The following is an 18709-nucleotide window of genomic DNA, read 5'->3' as shown; positions in this document are numbered from 1 at the left end:
CCTGTCCCCGACCTGCCTTTTGCCTACCCCTTTTGGTATAATAAGTATCGGAGCTCAATCACCTGCCTCCTGTGTCTGCATTTGGGTCTCGCCTTGTGCCCTTATACAAAAGCTTAGTATTTGGTCCCAAATTCCCAGCACGAAATGACTTCGTCAAGCTATAGACTCTACAAACTTGTTGGATGCGTTAAAGATTATTTTGTGCCCAATAGAAATTAACGGTAAATAATGTAGTGTCATTTTGGAGTCACTTTGATTGTAAATAAGAATATAATATATTTCTGAACACTTGCTTACCATAATTACGGATAAGCCTGAATGAATCGTGAATAATGATGATTGAGAAAGCATTAGAAGCACAAAGACACCCACATGCTAACCTCTCACCATTACCAATACCAGGGGAGGTTAGCATTTTTTGGGGTMATAATATTTACTGACTGTTCAAAAAACAGTATATGGATCACTATATAGGCATTTATAAGTAGCAACTTATGCCATTTCAGGTACTATTAGCCATTTATTGTTTGTGTGAATAGGAAAACGCTGAAAAGGCTTAATAAATGGCTAATTATACAGAATATTGGCCTAATTAGCTACTTACAAACACCTTTATCAACTGCAAATTAATGCCTAATATGTAATCCCTAGGTTTCATCCGCCCATTCATCTCTCCCAACAACTCACCAACTCGGCGTGGTTAGGCACCTCCTCATTGGAGCAGGAGTATGGGAAGAGCAGCATCTGACCATAGGAATGGATGGAGAGATAAAGCTTTACCGAGTCTTTGTGGCTGCGCAAGAAGTTAGCCACGGCTTCCGCCTCAGGCTCCGACTCTGGGAACTGGCCGCAGTATATCTCATCACAGGGCCTGTTGGAGGCTCCCTTTGCTGCAGAGGGAATATAATAGAACGTTTATTTTCCATTTGCTTAGAACGCAAAGTCATCTTCTGCCTTTTTCCAAACACCCCCAGAAACACACACACGTTGAGCGTCACAGAGTCAGTTGCTGTGCAACGCCTCTGGATGGAGAGCAATTTTAGGGATAAGAGGCTTGCTCAAGGGAACAACGGCAGTAGTTTGTATGTGGGATCAGAGACCAGTAGCCCTCAAGCTGCCAGTTCAGTTTCCATTTCAGACTTACTGCCCCAGTTTGCGTCAAAGTTTCTATTGAGGTCGGTTCCAACACAGTTGCTTTCCTTGCTCAAGGAACGGTTCTTTCTCCACATTCGGTTCTGGTCAAATAAAGGAGCACACACATTATAATAACAAAACAAATACTGACATACTGTATCCCCTCAAAACATATAGCCAACTGCCATATACTCATAAAACGTACACTGACGTAAACTCACAAAATCTCTGACATTCTGTATATACATTATGCAGAATAAAGTTGAGTTGTAAACTCACAAAATATAAAATCTCTCTGACATTCTGTATATACATTATGCAGAATAAAGTTGAGTTGTTTAGGAGTGAGTGGAATGGATCTGTGTGTTAAAAATGATATATTGTTAGATCATGGATCTAGACTCATAGATCATTCATATGCACTAAGTATGTCCATATGATGCACAGTGCCCGTAGAGATTACCATTTTTGTGTAGCTCAGAGTGACATATTTGAAGGCACTGGCAGCATTCCAGACTGACATTGCAGACTCATGCCAGATCTCACTGGATCGGTGTTTATCATATGAGCTAACCACATCACATAGCAATCTGACGCACGACTGCGCAGTCGATGAGGTGGCACACAACTATTGGTCAATACCACGTCTGCAATGTTGTCGTCCCGGAACGCAACCACTGACTCAATTTCATATTAATTGTCTTATTCTTTACCGTTGTCCATGTGTACTTGTATCCATCCGGGTTCATGACAGGCAGCACATAGATGTCCATACTGTTCAGCATCTCAGTGATGTCATTGTTTAGATTATAGAAATTCAAGGACTGAGGAAAGAGCACAAGGAAGAGTCAAAAGTTTAATATAGCTGTCTATGTTCCAAATCAAAATAGTGAGCAATACGATTTAATACAAGTCCAGAGCCATCATAAACATTTTCAATCGTACTTCATAACCAACGAGTTATGAAGACGCTATATAACCAAATATGTATACAGTATGGCCTATCAGAATAGATAGAATATAAGTTGGTAGAGAATCGGGATTTTAGGAACAAGGTACTGACATATTGCACAAACCACAGGCAGAAAGCTGGGGAGATCCACTCTCTAGCATGAATGCCACAGTCAATCCATATTGCTCTCTTTTCAGCTCTCTCTTGTCGTCCAGACAACTGAAAAAGAGAACAGAGAAATGCAATAATTTGATCAGATGATGAGGATGTGACTGTTGCTTGTATAAAATGACTAGGACTTATAAACTGACTATGAAAATGACATTACTTCAAAATATAATAATTGTATGAGTCATTGCTAAGAAGGCAGCTTGGGGAACCTTGAGAACGTAAAGTGGGCGTTTTTCATATGATGAGCCAATCAGGATGACTTTGACCATGTCTGGGTGTTCCTGGGCAGTCTTATTGATCCAATAGTATATCTAGAAAAGAGACAGCATGTAAACATTTTCATAATAAATACAAACTTGATATCTAGCAGCTGGGACCACAAATGACCAGGGCCTTGTACTCATAAAGTGTTTCACAGTAGTAGAAATGATCTAGGACTAGCTGCCCCTGGCCATATAACATTATTCATTATTATCTAAAAGGCATCATAATGATCCTAGATCAGCACTCTTACGTATGAATACGGGCCCAGAAAAGGTTATGACTTTAAAGTAATGTTAATGGGGTGTTACATTGAGATTATGTTAGTTACATTACGGTTATGTTAATAACATTAGGAAATGACATGTCACAATCCGGTATCTTACGTCCTCCAGAGAATGGTATCTCTCATAATAAGATGCGCTGCTTCTAGGGTCCGACGATTCATTCCTGGTCTGCATCTCGATCAGTTCCTCTGTGTTGTCCAGTAGCACTCTGAAACAAACACATTCTTGCTCTTGGGGATTTCTCTGAACTATTAAAAACATTCTATATGCAATATCATGTATATGACCTTAATATGAGCATAACATAACAAAATCAATATTGAAGTTAAAGCAAAGTCGGCTGGTAGTCCAAACCGGTGCTTGAACTCAAGCTCTAGCTACTGTAAACCCAACACCTTAGCCATTAAGCCAATAAAACTGAACTTCTTGATGAGGCAGTTAGGTGTTGTGTTAACATTGCTAGTGTCACTAAAATATGAGCATTGATCACATGACATACTGGTGTGTTAGGTGGTGTGTCCGCAGCAGGTCTGTGACAGTCCCCAAGTTGTTGGCAGGAACAAACAGGTGCACCTCAGTGTGTGCTCCGATGTACTCAGGTGAAGCAGGTGACCACAAAACTGTCTGGGAGACACACACRAACACACATGTTCATACACACACAAATGCATGAATAAACTTTAAAAGAATGTATCCTAATTGTGAGTAACATGTAGTCTGAAAACAACAAACCGTAACCTAGTACAGAAACAAAAATAGTAATTGGCACAATGTTCTTKGTTTAAGACCAGTGAAGTGAWTTTTTTTTTTTTAAACAGAAGATAACTATTAGTTTATTATCACATCATTATTGTACCTCATATTGGCTGGATATGTTCCTCACAATATCTGCTTGTTGGTGTGTTGTGACTTGGATTGAGAGTACTTGGTCACTGTGAAAGACAAAGGAAAAATAGGCTAGGTCTCAAATAGTCTTATGTGGCTTCCTTTCCTCGTCTCCTCTTCATCTACACATAGGAAAGGATATGAGGAGAGGTCACTAGACTATTGAGATGAAGAGGAGAGTGAGGTAAGTTGAGCCACCCTTGTTTCTAGGAAACCATACACAAAATTAATCATTTGAACAAATATTTAGGAAGAGGTCATTTCATGGAGTCTGTGAAGGAATAAACCACATGGAAAAAGTGGTAAGCAAGTTCGTAAAAAACAAAAAAAAGATTTTCACCAAGTCAAATTCATTTATTGGGTTACAGGTTTCATGATGGTTTCAGGTTTCATATCTAAACCAAAGTAGATCATTTTGAGATTGTTCTATACACCAGTTGGGGTCTCTATAAGCTTAAATATGAGGTCTTAAACCAAGCATGAAAGTGGATCCTTGAAGCTGTGTGGGCTAACATAGTCAAAATGTTTGGCTTGGACTAAGTTGAGCCAAAGGCAAATTGACCAAATTGAAGTGTTATCCTTCACAGATGCATATGGTTTGTTATTCATTACAGTCCTGTATTATAGCAAATACATGGGTTTAGATTTATCCTGTCATCTCATGAATTCTTGTGAATGTGAATTCCTTAAATCATGTCAATGATGTCAACTTCATGTCAATGACCACTTCAATTCTACTTTAAATAAAATACAGAAAACATGTAGGAGGATGTACAGTGGAAAGAGTAAACATTATCATGTGGTGGTCCTTTTGGATCTGTCAATCAAACGCATCTATTTTTCATTTAGGTTAAGCAAAGTCTCCTAAACAATTATGATCATGTTTATTGTGGGAAACTTACTGTGTTGAAGTGCAGTCACTTGTCTGAAGGAGTTTGTAAAAGTTCAGCAAAACAGCCCATATTAGAAGAGCCTTCATGTTTAATGTGTCCAAAACTTGTGCAAGATGTTTGGTTAACATGGTAGAGAGAGAGAGAGAGAGAGAGAGAGATCTGTGTTGATTTAGCCAGAGTAAAGTCTAAGTTAAACTTTACTTTTTTGAGGAGGGCTTTGGGCTGCTTTGCAATAACAATGAGCTGTTTAATACACCATGATCCCCCCCCCCAAAAAAAAAAAAGATTCAATAATATAGGTCTTTCTTTTAAAACCTATCCACATCTTGAAATTATTTATTGTAATTTATTTGGGTTTAAACTTTATCCTGGAACTACCTTTAGCCAGAAAATAATTGCTTAAAGCTAGGCCTACTATTTGCKTTAGTAGGTCTACAGAATATTGTATATTCATTATGCAAAATCTGTCAGCTCACAGACAAATTCACTGTGCTACACCCAATGACGTATATAAACCCTAGATTGCAATTTGTTATTTATTGGCCATTGAGAGGCTTTGAAGCCACCAGTCGGCCGTATTCTACAGCATTTCAATTAAATGTTTCAAGGACATATTGCATTTTTTAAAGTTTTTTGTTGTTGTAGTGGGGACATTAACATTAGTACTCTCAAAAAAATACTTTAATTTTAACTTTTTATTTTATTTTTATGTTTAGCACACATAAGATAATTTAACAGTATGCATTAAGGTGTCTGTTATAGAATAAACGTGTCAAAAACGAATGTAGACATTAATAAATTACTTTCTATAGCTTCCAAAATATTTGGTACAATTGAGGAGTGCCAAGATGATTTTATACACATCATTGACTACACCAGGTGGCGTTGTGCTCTCACGGAGGTATAATAAAAACGGACGCGCTAACTTAAAATAAAAACCAATAGTGAATTTTCAGCACAAACACTTCCGGTTTGAAGGTTGTGTTGTCAAGATGTCTGTCCATGATCAACTTGCTCAATGTTTGTGTGATCTAATCAGGTTGGAATTTAGTTTTTTATGTACATCTTTATCTAATGATGTTAGATATTTGCCCAGCTAACTAGACAAAACATTGTGCGATTGATTGCTTTAGTCAGCTAGCTAGGCATTATAGCTAACCAGCTGGCTAGCTACTTAGCTGTCAACAGCAGTGCATCACCTACGTTAGTTAGCTAACGTTAAGCCAGCTATTATATTAATTCATAGCCTATGTTTATCAATGTCGACTCGTGTAATTTTTCTTAAGTCGTGTCTTGTTGCTCATGGAATGTAACTAGCTAGCTCTCAAACTCTTATTATCCGTGGCGTAGGGTTTTCAGCGCTTAGCTTCGCCCACGCAGTAAGTTTGGGTGGCTGCATATGAACTACAATTCCGACGCTGTGTGTTTGACGTTTAAAACGTCAATCATCGCTTGTAAAATGGTTTTTGAAACACGCTGATATGCCACCCCTTATCTTTCATGTCAGCTAGAAAGATGCATACAAAATACAGTTACTGTAGCAGTTTTACACAGATCCATAAGCTGCGTGCCTCCAGTTGATGAATGACTACACTTCCTCCCCACACTACCCAGTTACGCTAACATACAGGTGTTCAGAGCATGCTAAAGATAGCTACCCAATTAGCACAGGTAGCCAGGTCATCACTAGTTAAGTCGTAAACCCTGCCTATTTCTACAATGTATCTTCTTAAAAATCTGATTTTCAACCTAACCTTAACCCCATTAACCTTAACCATAAATTAGAAAGCAGGCTGTATTGCAATCATCTCTGATGGGAGGTTGAATGTTYGCGGCCATGGAAYAATTAACTACATCMTCTCCACACCTCAACCGGTATTCTACAAGAGCACAGACWCAAGGGACAACAGACACACTGGTCTCTACGTTGCAGATGAGCTGAACGCAGTCATCAATGACCTTGGACCACAGAAGGTATTTGCACTGGTGACAGACAATGCTGCAAACATGAAGGCTGCTTGGTCTAAAGTGGAGGAGTCCTACCCTCACATCACACCCATTGGCTGTGCTGCTCATGCATTGAATCTGCACCTCAAGGACATCGTGGCACTGTAAACAATGGGATACACTCTACAAGAGAGCCAAGGAAATGGTAAAGTATGTGAAGGGTCATCAAGTTATAGCAGTAATCTACCTCACCAGGCAAAGTGAGAAGAATAAGAGCACCACATTGAAGCTGCCCAGCAACACCCGTTGGGCTGGTGTTGTCATCATGTTTGACAGTCTCCTGGAGGGGAATGAGTCTCTCCAAGAAATGTGCATATCACAGTCTGCCGATATGGACAGCCCCATCAAGAGGATCCTCCTGTATGATGTATTTTGGGAGAGAGTGGTAAGCTGCCTGAAACTCCTGAAACCTATAGCAGTAGCCATTGCACGGATTGAGGGAGACAATGCCATCCTGTCTGATGTTCAGACTCTGCTTGTAGATAGATGTAAGAGAATAAATCCGTACTGCCTTGCCCACTTCACTGTTTCTCCAAGCAGAGGAAACTGCAGTTCTGAAATCCATCAAAAAGCACGAAGACTTCTGCCTGAAGCCCATACACGCCGCAGCGTACATGTTGGACCCCAAGTATGCTGGCAAGAGCATCCTGTATGGTGCAGAGATCAATAAGGCCTATGGTGTCATCGCTACCGTGTCTCGCCACCTTGGCCTGGATGAGGGCAAGGTTCTTGGCAGTCTGGCGAAGTACACTTCCAAGCAAGGRCTTTGGGATGGAGATGCRATATGGCAGTCGTGCCAACATATCTCATCAGCCACTTGGTGGAAGGGACCTGAGGCTCTTTCCCCTGTTGCCTCCATCATCCTCCAAATCCSACCAACATCAGCCACCTCAGAGCACAACTGGTCCTTGCTTGGGAACACACACCAAAGCACGCAACAGGCAGACCAATACAAGGGTTGAAAAATTGGTGGCCATCTTGGCAAATTTTAGGCTTTTTGAGCCTGACAACGAGCCATCCTCAACAAGGTTGGAAAGTGACAGTGAAGATGAGGCCTCAGTCTGATGTTCAAGAGGTGGACATTGAGGAGGTCCAGGGAAAAGGCATGGAAGCCTGAGAGGAAGATCATTTTACAGATGTATGTTGAAAACATTTTTGGGAAATGCGATTGGTCATTGGGGATCATTCAATATCCCTTTCTTTTGGTGTTCAGTGAAATCATCCCATATGAAGAGTCAACTCATTTAAAGTTCAATACGTAGCTAAATAGTTTTTTTTATTTCTATTGCGAGGATTTTATAATTTGCAATTATGTCTACTTATGATAAAGTAAAAGGTTTATGTTTGTCTCCATATGGTATTGTAAATATATCCAATGCAAAAAACATCTACATTAGATTTAGTTAATTCCAATATATTCCCGTTAATTCCCACGGAAAGTTTCCACCTCTGAATATTCCCCAAAATGTGCAACTTTAAGTGTAGATTATCAGTTTAACAGGGTTCCTGGGCCTTGTTCTGTAGTAACGTTAAGCAAACGTTGTGGAACGTTGCAGGTAGAAATGTCATGAATAGAGCTGCTATAGCTCATATATGGCTCTGATATTGCTTTTTCTACATGTCAGAGGTATGTTTGCTCTAGCTAGCTACATATCTGAGCATTCAGTGGGACAATAACGCTGATGGTTGCAGATAGAAATGGCATAAATACAGCTGATGTGATTCCATATTCTACAAGTCAGAGATGCATGTTTGTTCAAGGGTGAAAGCTACATTATATATTTCTATCTGAACGTTGCATAACGTTGTCTTACTGAATTGGCCCTACCTTTTCTGTAGAGCAGGTCTGTCACCTTCTCTTATAGTTCTCTCATTACCCCAGGTTGTTGTGGACATTGCTCCTGCCATGCGTGTTTCTGTGCATGCTCCTGACCGCCACCCTGGTCGTGCTCGTCATGGGGGTGCGCGTGTGGCTGCAGGCAAACAGGAACGCACGGCGAGCGCGTGATGGGCGTCCCACAGTGGCTTTCTTTCACCCGTACTGCAACGCGGGAGGTGGTGGCGAGCGAGTGCTGTGGTGTGCCCTCAGAGCTTTGCAGAATAGGTAWGGGAAAATTGCACTTTCAAWGTATGTCGTTGCACCTTGACTAAGCTAAGCCACACCAGCTAATAATTACCGGTGACAAATTATATTATTATTGTAAACTGGGTGGTTCGAGCCCTGAATGCTGATTGGCTGACAGCCGTGGTGWATCAGACCGTATACCACAGGTATGACAAMATTCCTTTTTACTGCACTAATTACGTTGGTAACCAGTTTATAATAGCAATAAGGCACCTTGGGGGTTTGTGACGCGTTGCGTTGTGCACAAGACAAGCCTCGGGCCTTATTGCTTAATTATAATATTCCTAGCTATAGGATCTTACTACAGACTGGTCAGTGCATTCAGCATGAAGAAGTTACTTTGGTGGAGTATCTACCAAATCTCAGCTTGCTACCTGTTTTTCAAGCATTATGTTGATTAGAATGTTCACACAGTATGAAAAAACCCATATCCAACAGTAATTCGTTGCCGTGTTCATTAGGCACCAAAGGGAAGAAAAATAATTGGAACAGGGAGGGACTTAACGCCAATTTTAATTTTCCCTTGCGTAACATTTTCTGTATTGTGCCCTAATGAACATCTCCCAGTCTTCCACATTAATTCACCCACCTGGGTCATATTCACTAGGAACCAAATGGAAGCAAACAGACCCACAGGGGAGGGAAGTACAACCAACTGGGGACTACCTGAACTTGTCCAACACATGTTTGTTTTCGTTGCAAAACGTTATCCATTGCAAAAGGGTTTGCTACTGTATGCAGTAATAAATATGGTCTTCTCCATGTCCCAGGTACCAAGATGTCAACTTCATGGTGTACACGGGCGACCAGGGTGTGACAAACCAGCAGATTCTTGATGGCGCCCGGCGGCGCTTCAACATCCTTTTACCTCGACCCGTCCAGTTTGTCTTCCTCAAACACCGCCTATTGGTCGAGGCCAGCCTCTTCCCCCACTTCACTCTGATTGGTCAAAGTGTAGGCTCAATCTTCCTTGGTTGGGAAGCCCTTACGGAGTTTGTCCCAGATGTCTACATCGACTCCATGGGTTACGCCTTCACTCTGCCTGTGTTTAAATACCTAGGGGGTTGTCACGTGGCTAGCTACGTGCACTACCCCACCATCAGCACAGACATGCTGTCGGTGGTGCGCGAGAGGAACCCCAGGTAGGTAATCGTCTCAGAACCCTGTTTCTCACTACAGACCCCCGGCCCCCGAGACACAGTCTAACTAGGATGTTATAGCCAGGTCCATATCGGAATGCGCTTTAGCCAATGCCTCTCTGCCTATTATTGTCAATGTCACACTCTGACTACCATGGCATGACAATGTTAGTCAGAGAAGTTAGCTARAAAGTCACCTACAGATCTGGACTAGGCTATGATCAGGATCAAATCAGGCTAATGGGAATAGGGAAATTGGGAATACTCTGGAAACTTACAAGCACTAACTAACACGTTGCACCGCTGTCATTTTGACTGTCATCAATCCTGCATCAATCAGTGTTGTTCATGTTGTAACTTAGGTCCACTTTCCTCTTTATCGTTGACGTCAGTGCGTGACTTCCCCTTGTTGTGCATGCTTCCCTTCACCTGATCCTATCATGTTATCGTTTACCATTCCCTAACCAACCTCCCCCCCTATGTTTCCAGGTTCAACAACGCAGACTACATCTCCAACAACCTGTTACTGAGCGCGGTCAAGGTTGTCTACTACTGCCTGCTGGCGCTGCTCTATGGTCTGGCCGGCTCCTGCAGCGACGTGGTCATGGTCAACTCCAGCTGGACCCTGAACCACATCCTGACCCTATGGCGAGCGACCAACCGCACCTGCCTAGTCTACCCGCCGTGCGACACCCACGCCTTCCTCCAGCTCCCGTTGGACGAGGACTCGGACCGGAAGTGCCATTCCATCGTTTCCATTGGTCAGTTTCGACCGGAGAAGGACCATCGGCTTCAGATTCGCGCCTTCCGGAAGGTGCTGCAGAAGAAAGAAGCGGGGCTAGTTGCGGGGCCRGGAGGAAGGGAGTCGCTGAGGTTGGTGCTGATTGGTGGATGCCGGAACCAAGAGGATGAGGATAGGGTGTTGATGCTGAGAGGGCTGTGCCAGGAGCTGGGCGTGGCGGACAGGGTGGAGTTTAAACTCAACGTGCCGTTTGAGGAGCTGAAGAGGGAGTTGGGGGAAGCTACGGTGGGACTGCACACCATGTGGAACGAACACTTTGGGATAGGTATAAACAGAAAAAGAATTACTATCATTCTATACTACTGTCATTTCTATTATTAATCACCTGGAGTGGCTATTATTCCAATGCAAAGCGCTCGTTCTCCCTCTACATTCTCAACATTTAGTACTGTATAATCCTGTACTGAATGGAGTCCTCATACGCTCTATTCAACAGCCCATTCTGAAATTGTAGTACATTGTTCTGTAACAATATGCTTTTGTTAATCCTCCTCTTTTATAAATGAAAGATGAAGGCATACAGGCATTTTTACTGCCCGTAGCAAGTTTCTCAAAATGGCTGGGTTGCTAGCCAGGTGGCTGTGGATGCTATCTTCAGTGTTCAATATAAATGCAGTCTTAGGTAATGCGATTATACATCCAGTAATGTGTATAATTTTAAAGCCAACACTTACCCTGTAGCCTCTGCTCTCCTCTGTTCTCAGGGGTGGTGGAGTGCATGGCGGCTGGGACTGTCATCCTGGCCCACAAGTCTGGAGGCCCCAGGCTGGACATTGTGGTGCCCTACGAGGGCCGCCAGACRGGCTTCCTGGCCGAGGATGAGGACGGCTACGCAGACGCCATTGAGCGGATCCTGGCCCTGTCACCCTCGGCTCGCCTGGAGATCCGACGCAACGCCCGCCTCTCGGTCACCCGCTTCTCCGACCAGGAGTTTGAGGCCTGCTTCCTGGCCGCCATGGAGCCTGTCATGGGGACACTGGAGCGATGAGGGGTGTGGGTGGAAGTGTGTCACGCTCATGGGTGTGTTTGTGTGTATGCATACTAGCCATTCCTTTTAKTTGACATAGGATACAGTTTGTGTTAAAATGCACCAGGAATACGTTGACTTAAATGAAAGATGTATTTATTGACGTGTCAGTCCAGGCATCCACTCTCTTTCTAGAGGGTCTTATATGTTTAGTATTTGTTTTGTTTTCAAGACCCATTACATTTTTCCAGTGTATTTGTACTTGAGGCATAATATTTTTAGTGCTCGTCCAAGTTCCCCGTCTCGATTGTCAACGCATACAGAGAGCTGGCTGGTAGACTAGACACAACTGTGATTTTGATGGCATTCCAGGTTGTCTTTTTGCAGTCAAACTACGAATATTAGAAGATTGTTATAATAAGATAATTAGGTGGGTGCTTACATTTGTATTATTTCACGTGTGAATTGAAAGTTGTTTATATCCCACCCAGTCAGGGATCAGCCRTTATTGACGGCAACCCTGGAGCAATTGCCTTGCTCACGGGCACGTCGACATATTTTCCACCTAGTTGGCTCGGGATTTGAACCAGCGACCTCTCAGTTACTGGCCCAACGCTCCTAACCGCTAGGCTACATAGTGTTTAATGTGGTTCTTGGGATGTGAAACACATCTCTAGGCATTGTGAGATCTGATCTCTTGTGTAGTGTGACTACAAAAAGGACTACCTGGAATGCCAGCAGTGTCTGACTGTCTTTGATGAGGACCAAACTCTGATCGCTGACATCATTGAGAGAGAGGATAGTGACGAGCCTGTAGAGACGAACTTCACAATCCTGATGACTGCTGTAATAATTAGATTGTTACTTAACATTTTTAAATGACTAGAAATACCGTTCTGTATCCTAAGTAGGAAGTATTTTTTTTTTATTAAAACATTTATAAAATTCATTGGTTTTGTCATCTTTAGTGCAATGATAAATTGATCAACAAGCATTTTAGAGTGCAAACGTGGACGTCAGTGTTTTCACCATGTAGAAACATCAGAACTGTTGTAGCGGTCTTCTTGCAAGCAAACTTGTCTTTTTTGCTAGCACTGCCTAAGCACATGGCGGCTATTTGAAGGTTTTACTTGCAATTATTGTGATATGTAGTTGTTTGCACGTGCATCTGGTAAATGAACATGTGGCAAGTTTAGTTCCAGGAAGAAGACCACTTGAAAGTAATGAGATTTCAGCTTGTAGGTCAATACTGTTGGCATTGAAATAAACCCAAAGCACTAAGGTTAATCAGTGCCATGGCAAGGAGGAGGGGACAGGAGGGAGAGGGCTGGATAGAGTCTGATCGTACTGTATTTAAGGAATGGGGGAGTTTGATCGAGGTGCTTTGTTTTATGCTAGACAGAAGATGAAGTGGTGTGTTCTGCTGGTCTTGCTGCTGCTCAGGTAAGTGATATACAATCCTTTCAGGTGTAGAACTCAATTTTGCAGCTGGTTCTAATAGTGCTTCTACACATGCCTCAGTCCATTTTTGTAATTTACGTCCAGTCAGGAAGTGAAGCCAGGGTCGTGTTCACTGGGCACCAAACTGAAGAAAACGAGTAAAATGGGAGGAATAAGAAACAACATTTTTTGTTATCTGTTGCAAAACGTTTTCCTACGGTGAGCCCTAATGAACATGACCCAGTTCAAGGTATTATGTTAATCAATAATACAAAAAAATCTATTCACAATGCTGACGAGGGACACAGGACAATATTACCTCCCAAATATCCCTGATGTGAAAAGTACTGTATGAGTGCTCAGTCTCCCCTGTTACCTTTGACATCTGCAGGCTTGCCCCTATACCAGTCAGAGCTGGCGTCCTTGGCAGATGAAGCTCTCGTCGTGACCATGACCCAAGTCAACAATCTGTACGCTGGCCTTCGTCTATACCGAGATACCCATGGCTCTGTCAAAAGGGTAAGTATCTTCTCACCCCTAACCTCAGTGGAATGGCTACATTTAGTGCTTTCAGAAWGTATTTATACMCCTCGATTTATTCCACATTTAAACGTGATWAAAAWAAAAAATCTATTTAAKCCATTTTGAATTGAAGCTGTAACAACATTTTTGTTGTGCTACAGCTTAAATTGATTACATATACTAATGACAAAGTGAAAACATGTTTTTAGAAATGTTTGCAAAATCATGTCTCCAATATCATTTCACAGAATTTGGCAATACGTCCAAGAGGCCTCACAACCGCGTGTATGGCGTCGAGTGGTTTGCTGATGTCAACGTTGTGAACAGAGTGCCCCATAGTGGCGGTGGGTTTATGGTGTGGGCAGGCATAAGCTACAGACAACGAACACAATTGCATTTTATCGATGGCAATTTGAATGCACATAGATATCGTGACGAGATCCTGAGGCCCATTGTTGTGCCATTCATCTGCCGCCATCACCTCATGTTTCAGCATGATAATACACAGCCCCTGGAAGCTGAAAATGTCCCAGTTCTTCCATGGCCTGCACACTCACCAGACATGTCACCCATTGAGCATGTTTGGGATGCTCTGGATCAACGTGTCTGCCTGTTCCAGTCCCCGGCAATATCCAGCAACTTCGCACAGCCATTGAAGAGGAGTGGGACAACGTTCCACAGGCCACTATCAACAGCCTGATCAACTCAATGCGGTGTCAACTCAAGATGTCACGCTGCATGAGGCAAAATGTGGTCACACCAAATACTGCCTGCTTTTCTGATCCACACCTACTTTAAAAAAAAAGAAGGTATTTGAGACCAACAGATGCATATCTGTATTCTCAGTCATGTGAAATCCATAGATTAGGGCCTTTATGAACTGTTGTTCAGTAAAATCTTTGAAAATGTTGTGTTTATCACAGGCACCATCCCGCTTCTAACAATGTAGCAAATCAAACTTGCTAACCTCTGCTCACTTGGGGAAGATTGTAGCAAGCATACCTAGGTAGGGGTTGTTATATTTATTTTTATTTTTTGTTGATCATACACGTCATCACATGCATTAAGATCTCTTCTCTTCCAGGTTGTTACTTTGGGATAAAGGAGACAGACTGTCTGAAGAGCTCTGGAGAAGACCCACAGAGATGWGCTTTGAGTGGGCTTCTTTGTGGTGAGACCCGATCCTCGATTATTGGCCAAAGAAAATATCTGATTTGTCAAAAGACCAATTAGAGAAAAAAATATCAGAATTGTCATCGCAGCCTATGAACTCAGTACATGAAATAGATCCGGGGACGTATCAAGCATCTCAGAATACGGGTGATGATCTAGGATCGGTTTTCCCTTTCAGAGCATAATTAATAAAAATACACTATGGACAGAGAGGACATGATCCTAGATCAGCACTCTACTCTATACACTACTTTGAGACTGAAATGTTCGTATAAACAACCACACTGACTCAGTACAATAAATAATTCCTCCCCAATCCAATTTGTAAGTCGCTCTGGATAAGAGCGTCTGCTAAATGACTTAAATGTAAATGTAATATGCAGCTGATGAAGGATTGGGACTGATAAATACATGACCACATCTCTTTAGCAAATTACTTTCTTGACCCACAAATCRAATATCTTGGACCAGATGAACAGGAAAAATAGCTACATGAAGTGCAGTAGCTGTATTTTACATCAATACCGGATARCAATATGAGCAAATTGTTTGTGTTTTGTCCTAGACACAGATTACTGTGGTAGTCCGCTGTGGGGTTCATCTATAAACGGACGGTTTTTAGGACAATCTCTACTGTTGACAGACTCCACACACACTGTTGATTTWGGCATGSGATGCTGTGTTTGTTGTGACAGAYAGACGGGAGAACAGAATGTCACAATATTAGTTTCTCTCTCTGCCCTTGATCATTCCAACTGGACTGGTGCCTGTTATAAAAGCTAGATGTATAGATTTTTAGATTGATCAGTATGAATGCACAATGAAGGCTTCTCTAAGTGCTTTATTGTATGCCCATTCTTTCAACTGCCACTAATCGTCCCCTTCCTCCCAGCCGGCCACCTCCTGCACCACACGTGTGCGCGCCACTGCAGAGCTCACTCAGGTTGTGGCCGGAACAGCTCCGAGTCCAGTAGTGAAGAGGCGAGAGAGAGAGGGGATGCCCAATAGATGAAGAGAATAGAAGGGTGTTTTCACATTATTCCTCTTTAAAAAAGCCAATCTCAGTCCTCTTTAAAGTGAGCTCTGGGGATTTGAATGAGGACTCAGCTCCTTTGCCAGTTCACTTCAACTTTGTTGTCTTTTTTGCATTCAAATTGCTTTGCTTAGGAAAGAACCAAGATTTTTTTCTAACAACATTTATTCAATGCACAAGCCATACCATCAGAACCTGTTATCGGACAGCCAGGRGTGTCCCTACATACATTTTGGAAGCTAATAATGTAGTTTGCATTTAGTTACAAAATAAAGACGTAAAAATGACTGGTTACAGGATAAATGGAAGAACAAATAATGCTTTAATTGGGCTCCCGAGTTGCACAGCGGTCTAAGGCACTGCATCTCAGTGCTAGAGGCATCGTTCAAGTCCCTGGGTCGAATCCAGGCTGTGTCCCATAGGGCAGCGCACAATTGGCCCAGCGTCATCCGGATTTGGSCGGGGGAGGCCGTCAGATTTTATTCTTAACTTACTTGCCTAGTTAAATAAAGGTTACATTTTTTTTATTAAACTGGGATAAGCAATTTCCTAAATGTGTCAAGTGCAACATCTGTTTGCGTCTCATTACACAACACTGACCAACAACATAGGAATCACTACCAAACTTATTGTATGACCTTATACACTATTTTAGGCCAAGCCTTTGGAACTTTGGTTTTCCTAGCTATGGCTACTATACTATGATCACTACATCCAATGGATCTGGATACTGCTTTCAAGCACATTTCTGCAGCATTAGTAAAGATGTGATCAATACATGTTGATGATTTCAGTCCTGCACTGTTTGTAACTACCCTGGTAGGTTGACTGAACCAGGTTGCAGGCACCGGTTACAGTTTGAAGCTTTTTCTTGATTGGGTAGCTTGATGAAAGAAAATATACATCTCTGTTGGTATCACATTATCAAGCATTTCACACATGTTATCCAGATACTGACTGTTAGCACTTGGTCTATAGCAGCTTCTCACAAGAATGGGMTTTTAGGTGAGGCAGATGAACCTGTAGCCATATTACTTCAACAGTATTTAACATGAGATCTTCTCAAATCTGTACAGGAATGTCATTCTGAATATAAACACCACCACCACTGGCATTTCTGTAAATGTTAGAACCTTGTATTGCTACCACTATCAAAGGTATTGTCTGTGTTTCAGAGATATTAGCAAGCTATTAATTTCATCAACCTTGTTTCTTAAGCTACATATGTTAACTTGGGCTATTTGTAGACACATTTCTTGAAATGAGGGCAAAATCAGAATGTAGACAAGATCAGGACAAAGGATTCGTGTTTACACCAGGTATAAACAGAGCTAAAGTGTCTAAATAACTAAATCCAGATTCTCTATCAACAGAACTTCACGAGGCAGAGGTTGAACGTGTAACCATTTGGGAACAGGGGTAAGCAAACCTAGCCTGTTCCCAGATCTGTTATTGCGGTCTTTTTATCTCCTTTGGTCAGTTGGCAATACGGCACAAACAGAATCAGTTGACACCAATGTATAAAACACTCAAAATAATCACTGTGCTAACCAGAATAATCTATTGCTGCAGGMCCTGCCCTGCCCTGCCTGTGCCTGGCATCTGAGGCCCCTCTCTTTCCCAGCCACTCATTCTCCAGACAGGAAGTGGACCTCAGCTGATCCCAAGGGGCGACAGCATCGGCAACCACTTGGAGTATATTCAGTGATGTGAAACGTTCCGAGTGTTGCAGATAGAATAGTGAATTGTCAGCTCTATACATTAGAATTCTCTGACAGACAACCATATCTGTTCTATAACGTGACATTCTCCTGATCAGGYCCTGATAGTACTCGTTGGGAGCTTAAGAGGTTCTGATGGAACATGAGAATTTCCAATTAAATTGATTACTCGTCTGAATGTGAGTCGTCGTTCAGTAAATGGGACAAGCCTCTGGGCTTTAATAGATACAAGTGATCATTTCCAAGAATGACAAATTATCCACTGTCCAGCGTGATTGAAAGACGCATGCAGGGTGATCCTGTGTATGCAGGACATGGAGACCACAAGAGGGCACTCAAAGCCCAKCAACCCTGAACCCAGAGCTACATTCCATCTTATCAAAGATAGTGTTTGGCTGTGTTTATACAGGCAACCCAATTATGATATTTTGCCCTATTATTGGCAATAGAGCTCATTTGACTGGTCAAAAGACCGATTAGTGGAAAATCAGAATTGGGTGGCCTGTGTGTAAACACTGTTCTACACTGAGTGTACAAAACATTAGGAACACCTTTCTAATATTGAGTTACAACCTCAATTTGTCGGGGCACGGACTCTAGAAAGGTGTCAAGCGTTCCACAGGAATGCTGGCACATGTTGACTCCAATGCTTCCCACAGTTGTGTCAAGTTGACTGGATGTCCTTTGGGTGGTGGCCCATTCCTGATACACACAGGAAACTGTTGAGTGTGAAAAACCCAGCAGCGTCAACCTTTCCAACAAGTCAGTTTGTAAAATGTCTGCCCTGCTAGAGCTGCCCCGGTCAACTGGAAGTGCTGTTATTGAAGTGGAAACATCTAGGAGCAAAAACGTCTCAGCCACGAAGTGATAGGCCACACAAGCTCTCAGAACGGGACCGCCGAGTGCTGACGCACGTAGAGTGTAAAGATAGTCTGTCCTCAGTTGCAACACTCACTACCGAGATCCAAACTGCCTTTGGAAACAATATCAGCACAAGAACTGTTCGTCGGGAGCTTTATGAAATGTATTTCCATGGCCGAGCAGCACACAAGCCTAAGATCACCATGCGCAATGCCAAGCGTCAGCTGGAGAGGTGTACATTTTTCCGCCATTGGACTCTGGAGCAGTGGAAACATGTTCTCTGGAGTGATTAATCACACGTCACCATCTGGGTTTGGCGGATGCCAGGAGAGCGCC

The 18709-nt window shown here is 42.5% G+C and overlaps 2 protein-coding genes across 3 annotated transcripts; one reads left to right on the top strand and one right to left on the bottom strand.

Annotated features, from left to right (window-relative positions):
* Positions 1–207: 207 nt before the first annotated feature.
* On the bottom strand, positions 208–4732 carry LOC111953182 (carboxypeptidase B2-like). Its single transcript, XM_023972278.2, has 9 exons — positions 4593–4732; positions 3662–3737; positions 3305–3429; positions 2905–3013; positions 2467–2568; positions 2198–2305; positions 1848–1958; positions 1145–1235; positions 208–890 (listed from the first exon to the last, which is right to left on the bottom strand). The coding sequence occupies exons 1-9, from the start codon at positions 4709–4711 to the stop codon at positions 667–669; spliced, it is 1065 nt and encodes a 354-aa protein (XP_023828046.1). The 5' UTR covers positions 4712–4732; the 3' UTR covers positions 208–666.
* An 805-nt stretch (positions 4733–5537) lies between these two features.
* LOC111953314 (GDP-Man:Man(3)GlcNAc(2)-PP-Dol alpha-1,2-mannosyltransferase) lies at positions 5538–12572 on the top strand. Of its 2 annotated transcripts, none has more exons than XM_023972521.1 (5): positions 5538–5622; positions 8473–8694; positions 9486–9857; positions 10344–10921; positions 11361–12572. In XM_023972521.1, exons 1-5 carry the CDS (start codon positions 5576–5578, stop codon positions 11642–11644), a joined length of 1503 nt encoding a protein of 500 aa, XP_023828289.1. In that variant the 5' UTR covers positions 5538–5575; the 3' UTR covers positions 11645–12572. The 2 variants fall into 2 exon arrangements, with proteins under 2 accessions (XP_023828289.1, XP_023828290.1); XM_023972522.1 differs by having other exon boundaries at positions 5540–5622; positions 8456–8694.
* Positions 12573–18709: the final 6137 nt, after the last annotated feature.

Source organism: Salvelinus sp. IW2-2015, linkage group LG27 (genome assembly GCF_002910315.2).
Source record: "Salvelinus sp. IW2-2015 linkage group LG27, ASM291031v2, whole genome shotgun sequence".
Classification (NCBI taxonomy): domain Eukaryota; kingdom Metazoa; phylum Chordata; class Actinopteri; order Salmoniformes; family Salmonidae; genus Salvelinus; species Salvelinus sp. IW2-2015.
Note: the sequence above shows the minus strand (reverse complement) of the source record. Positions and strands in the feature narration are given on the sequence as shown.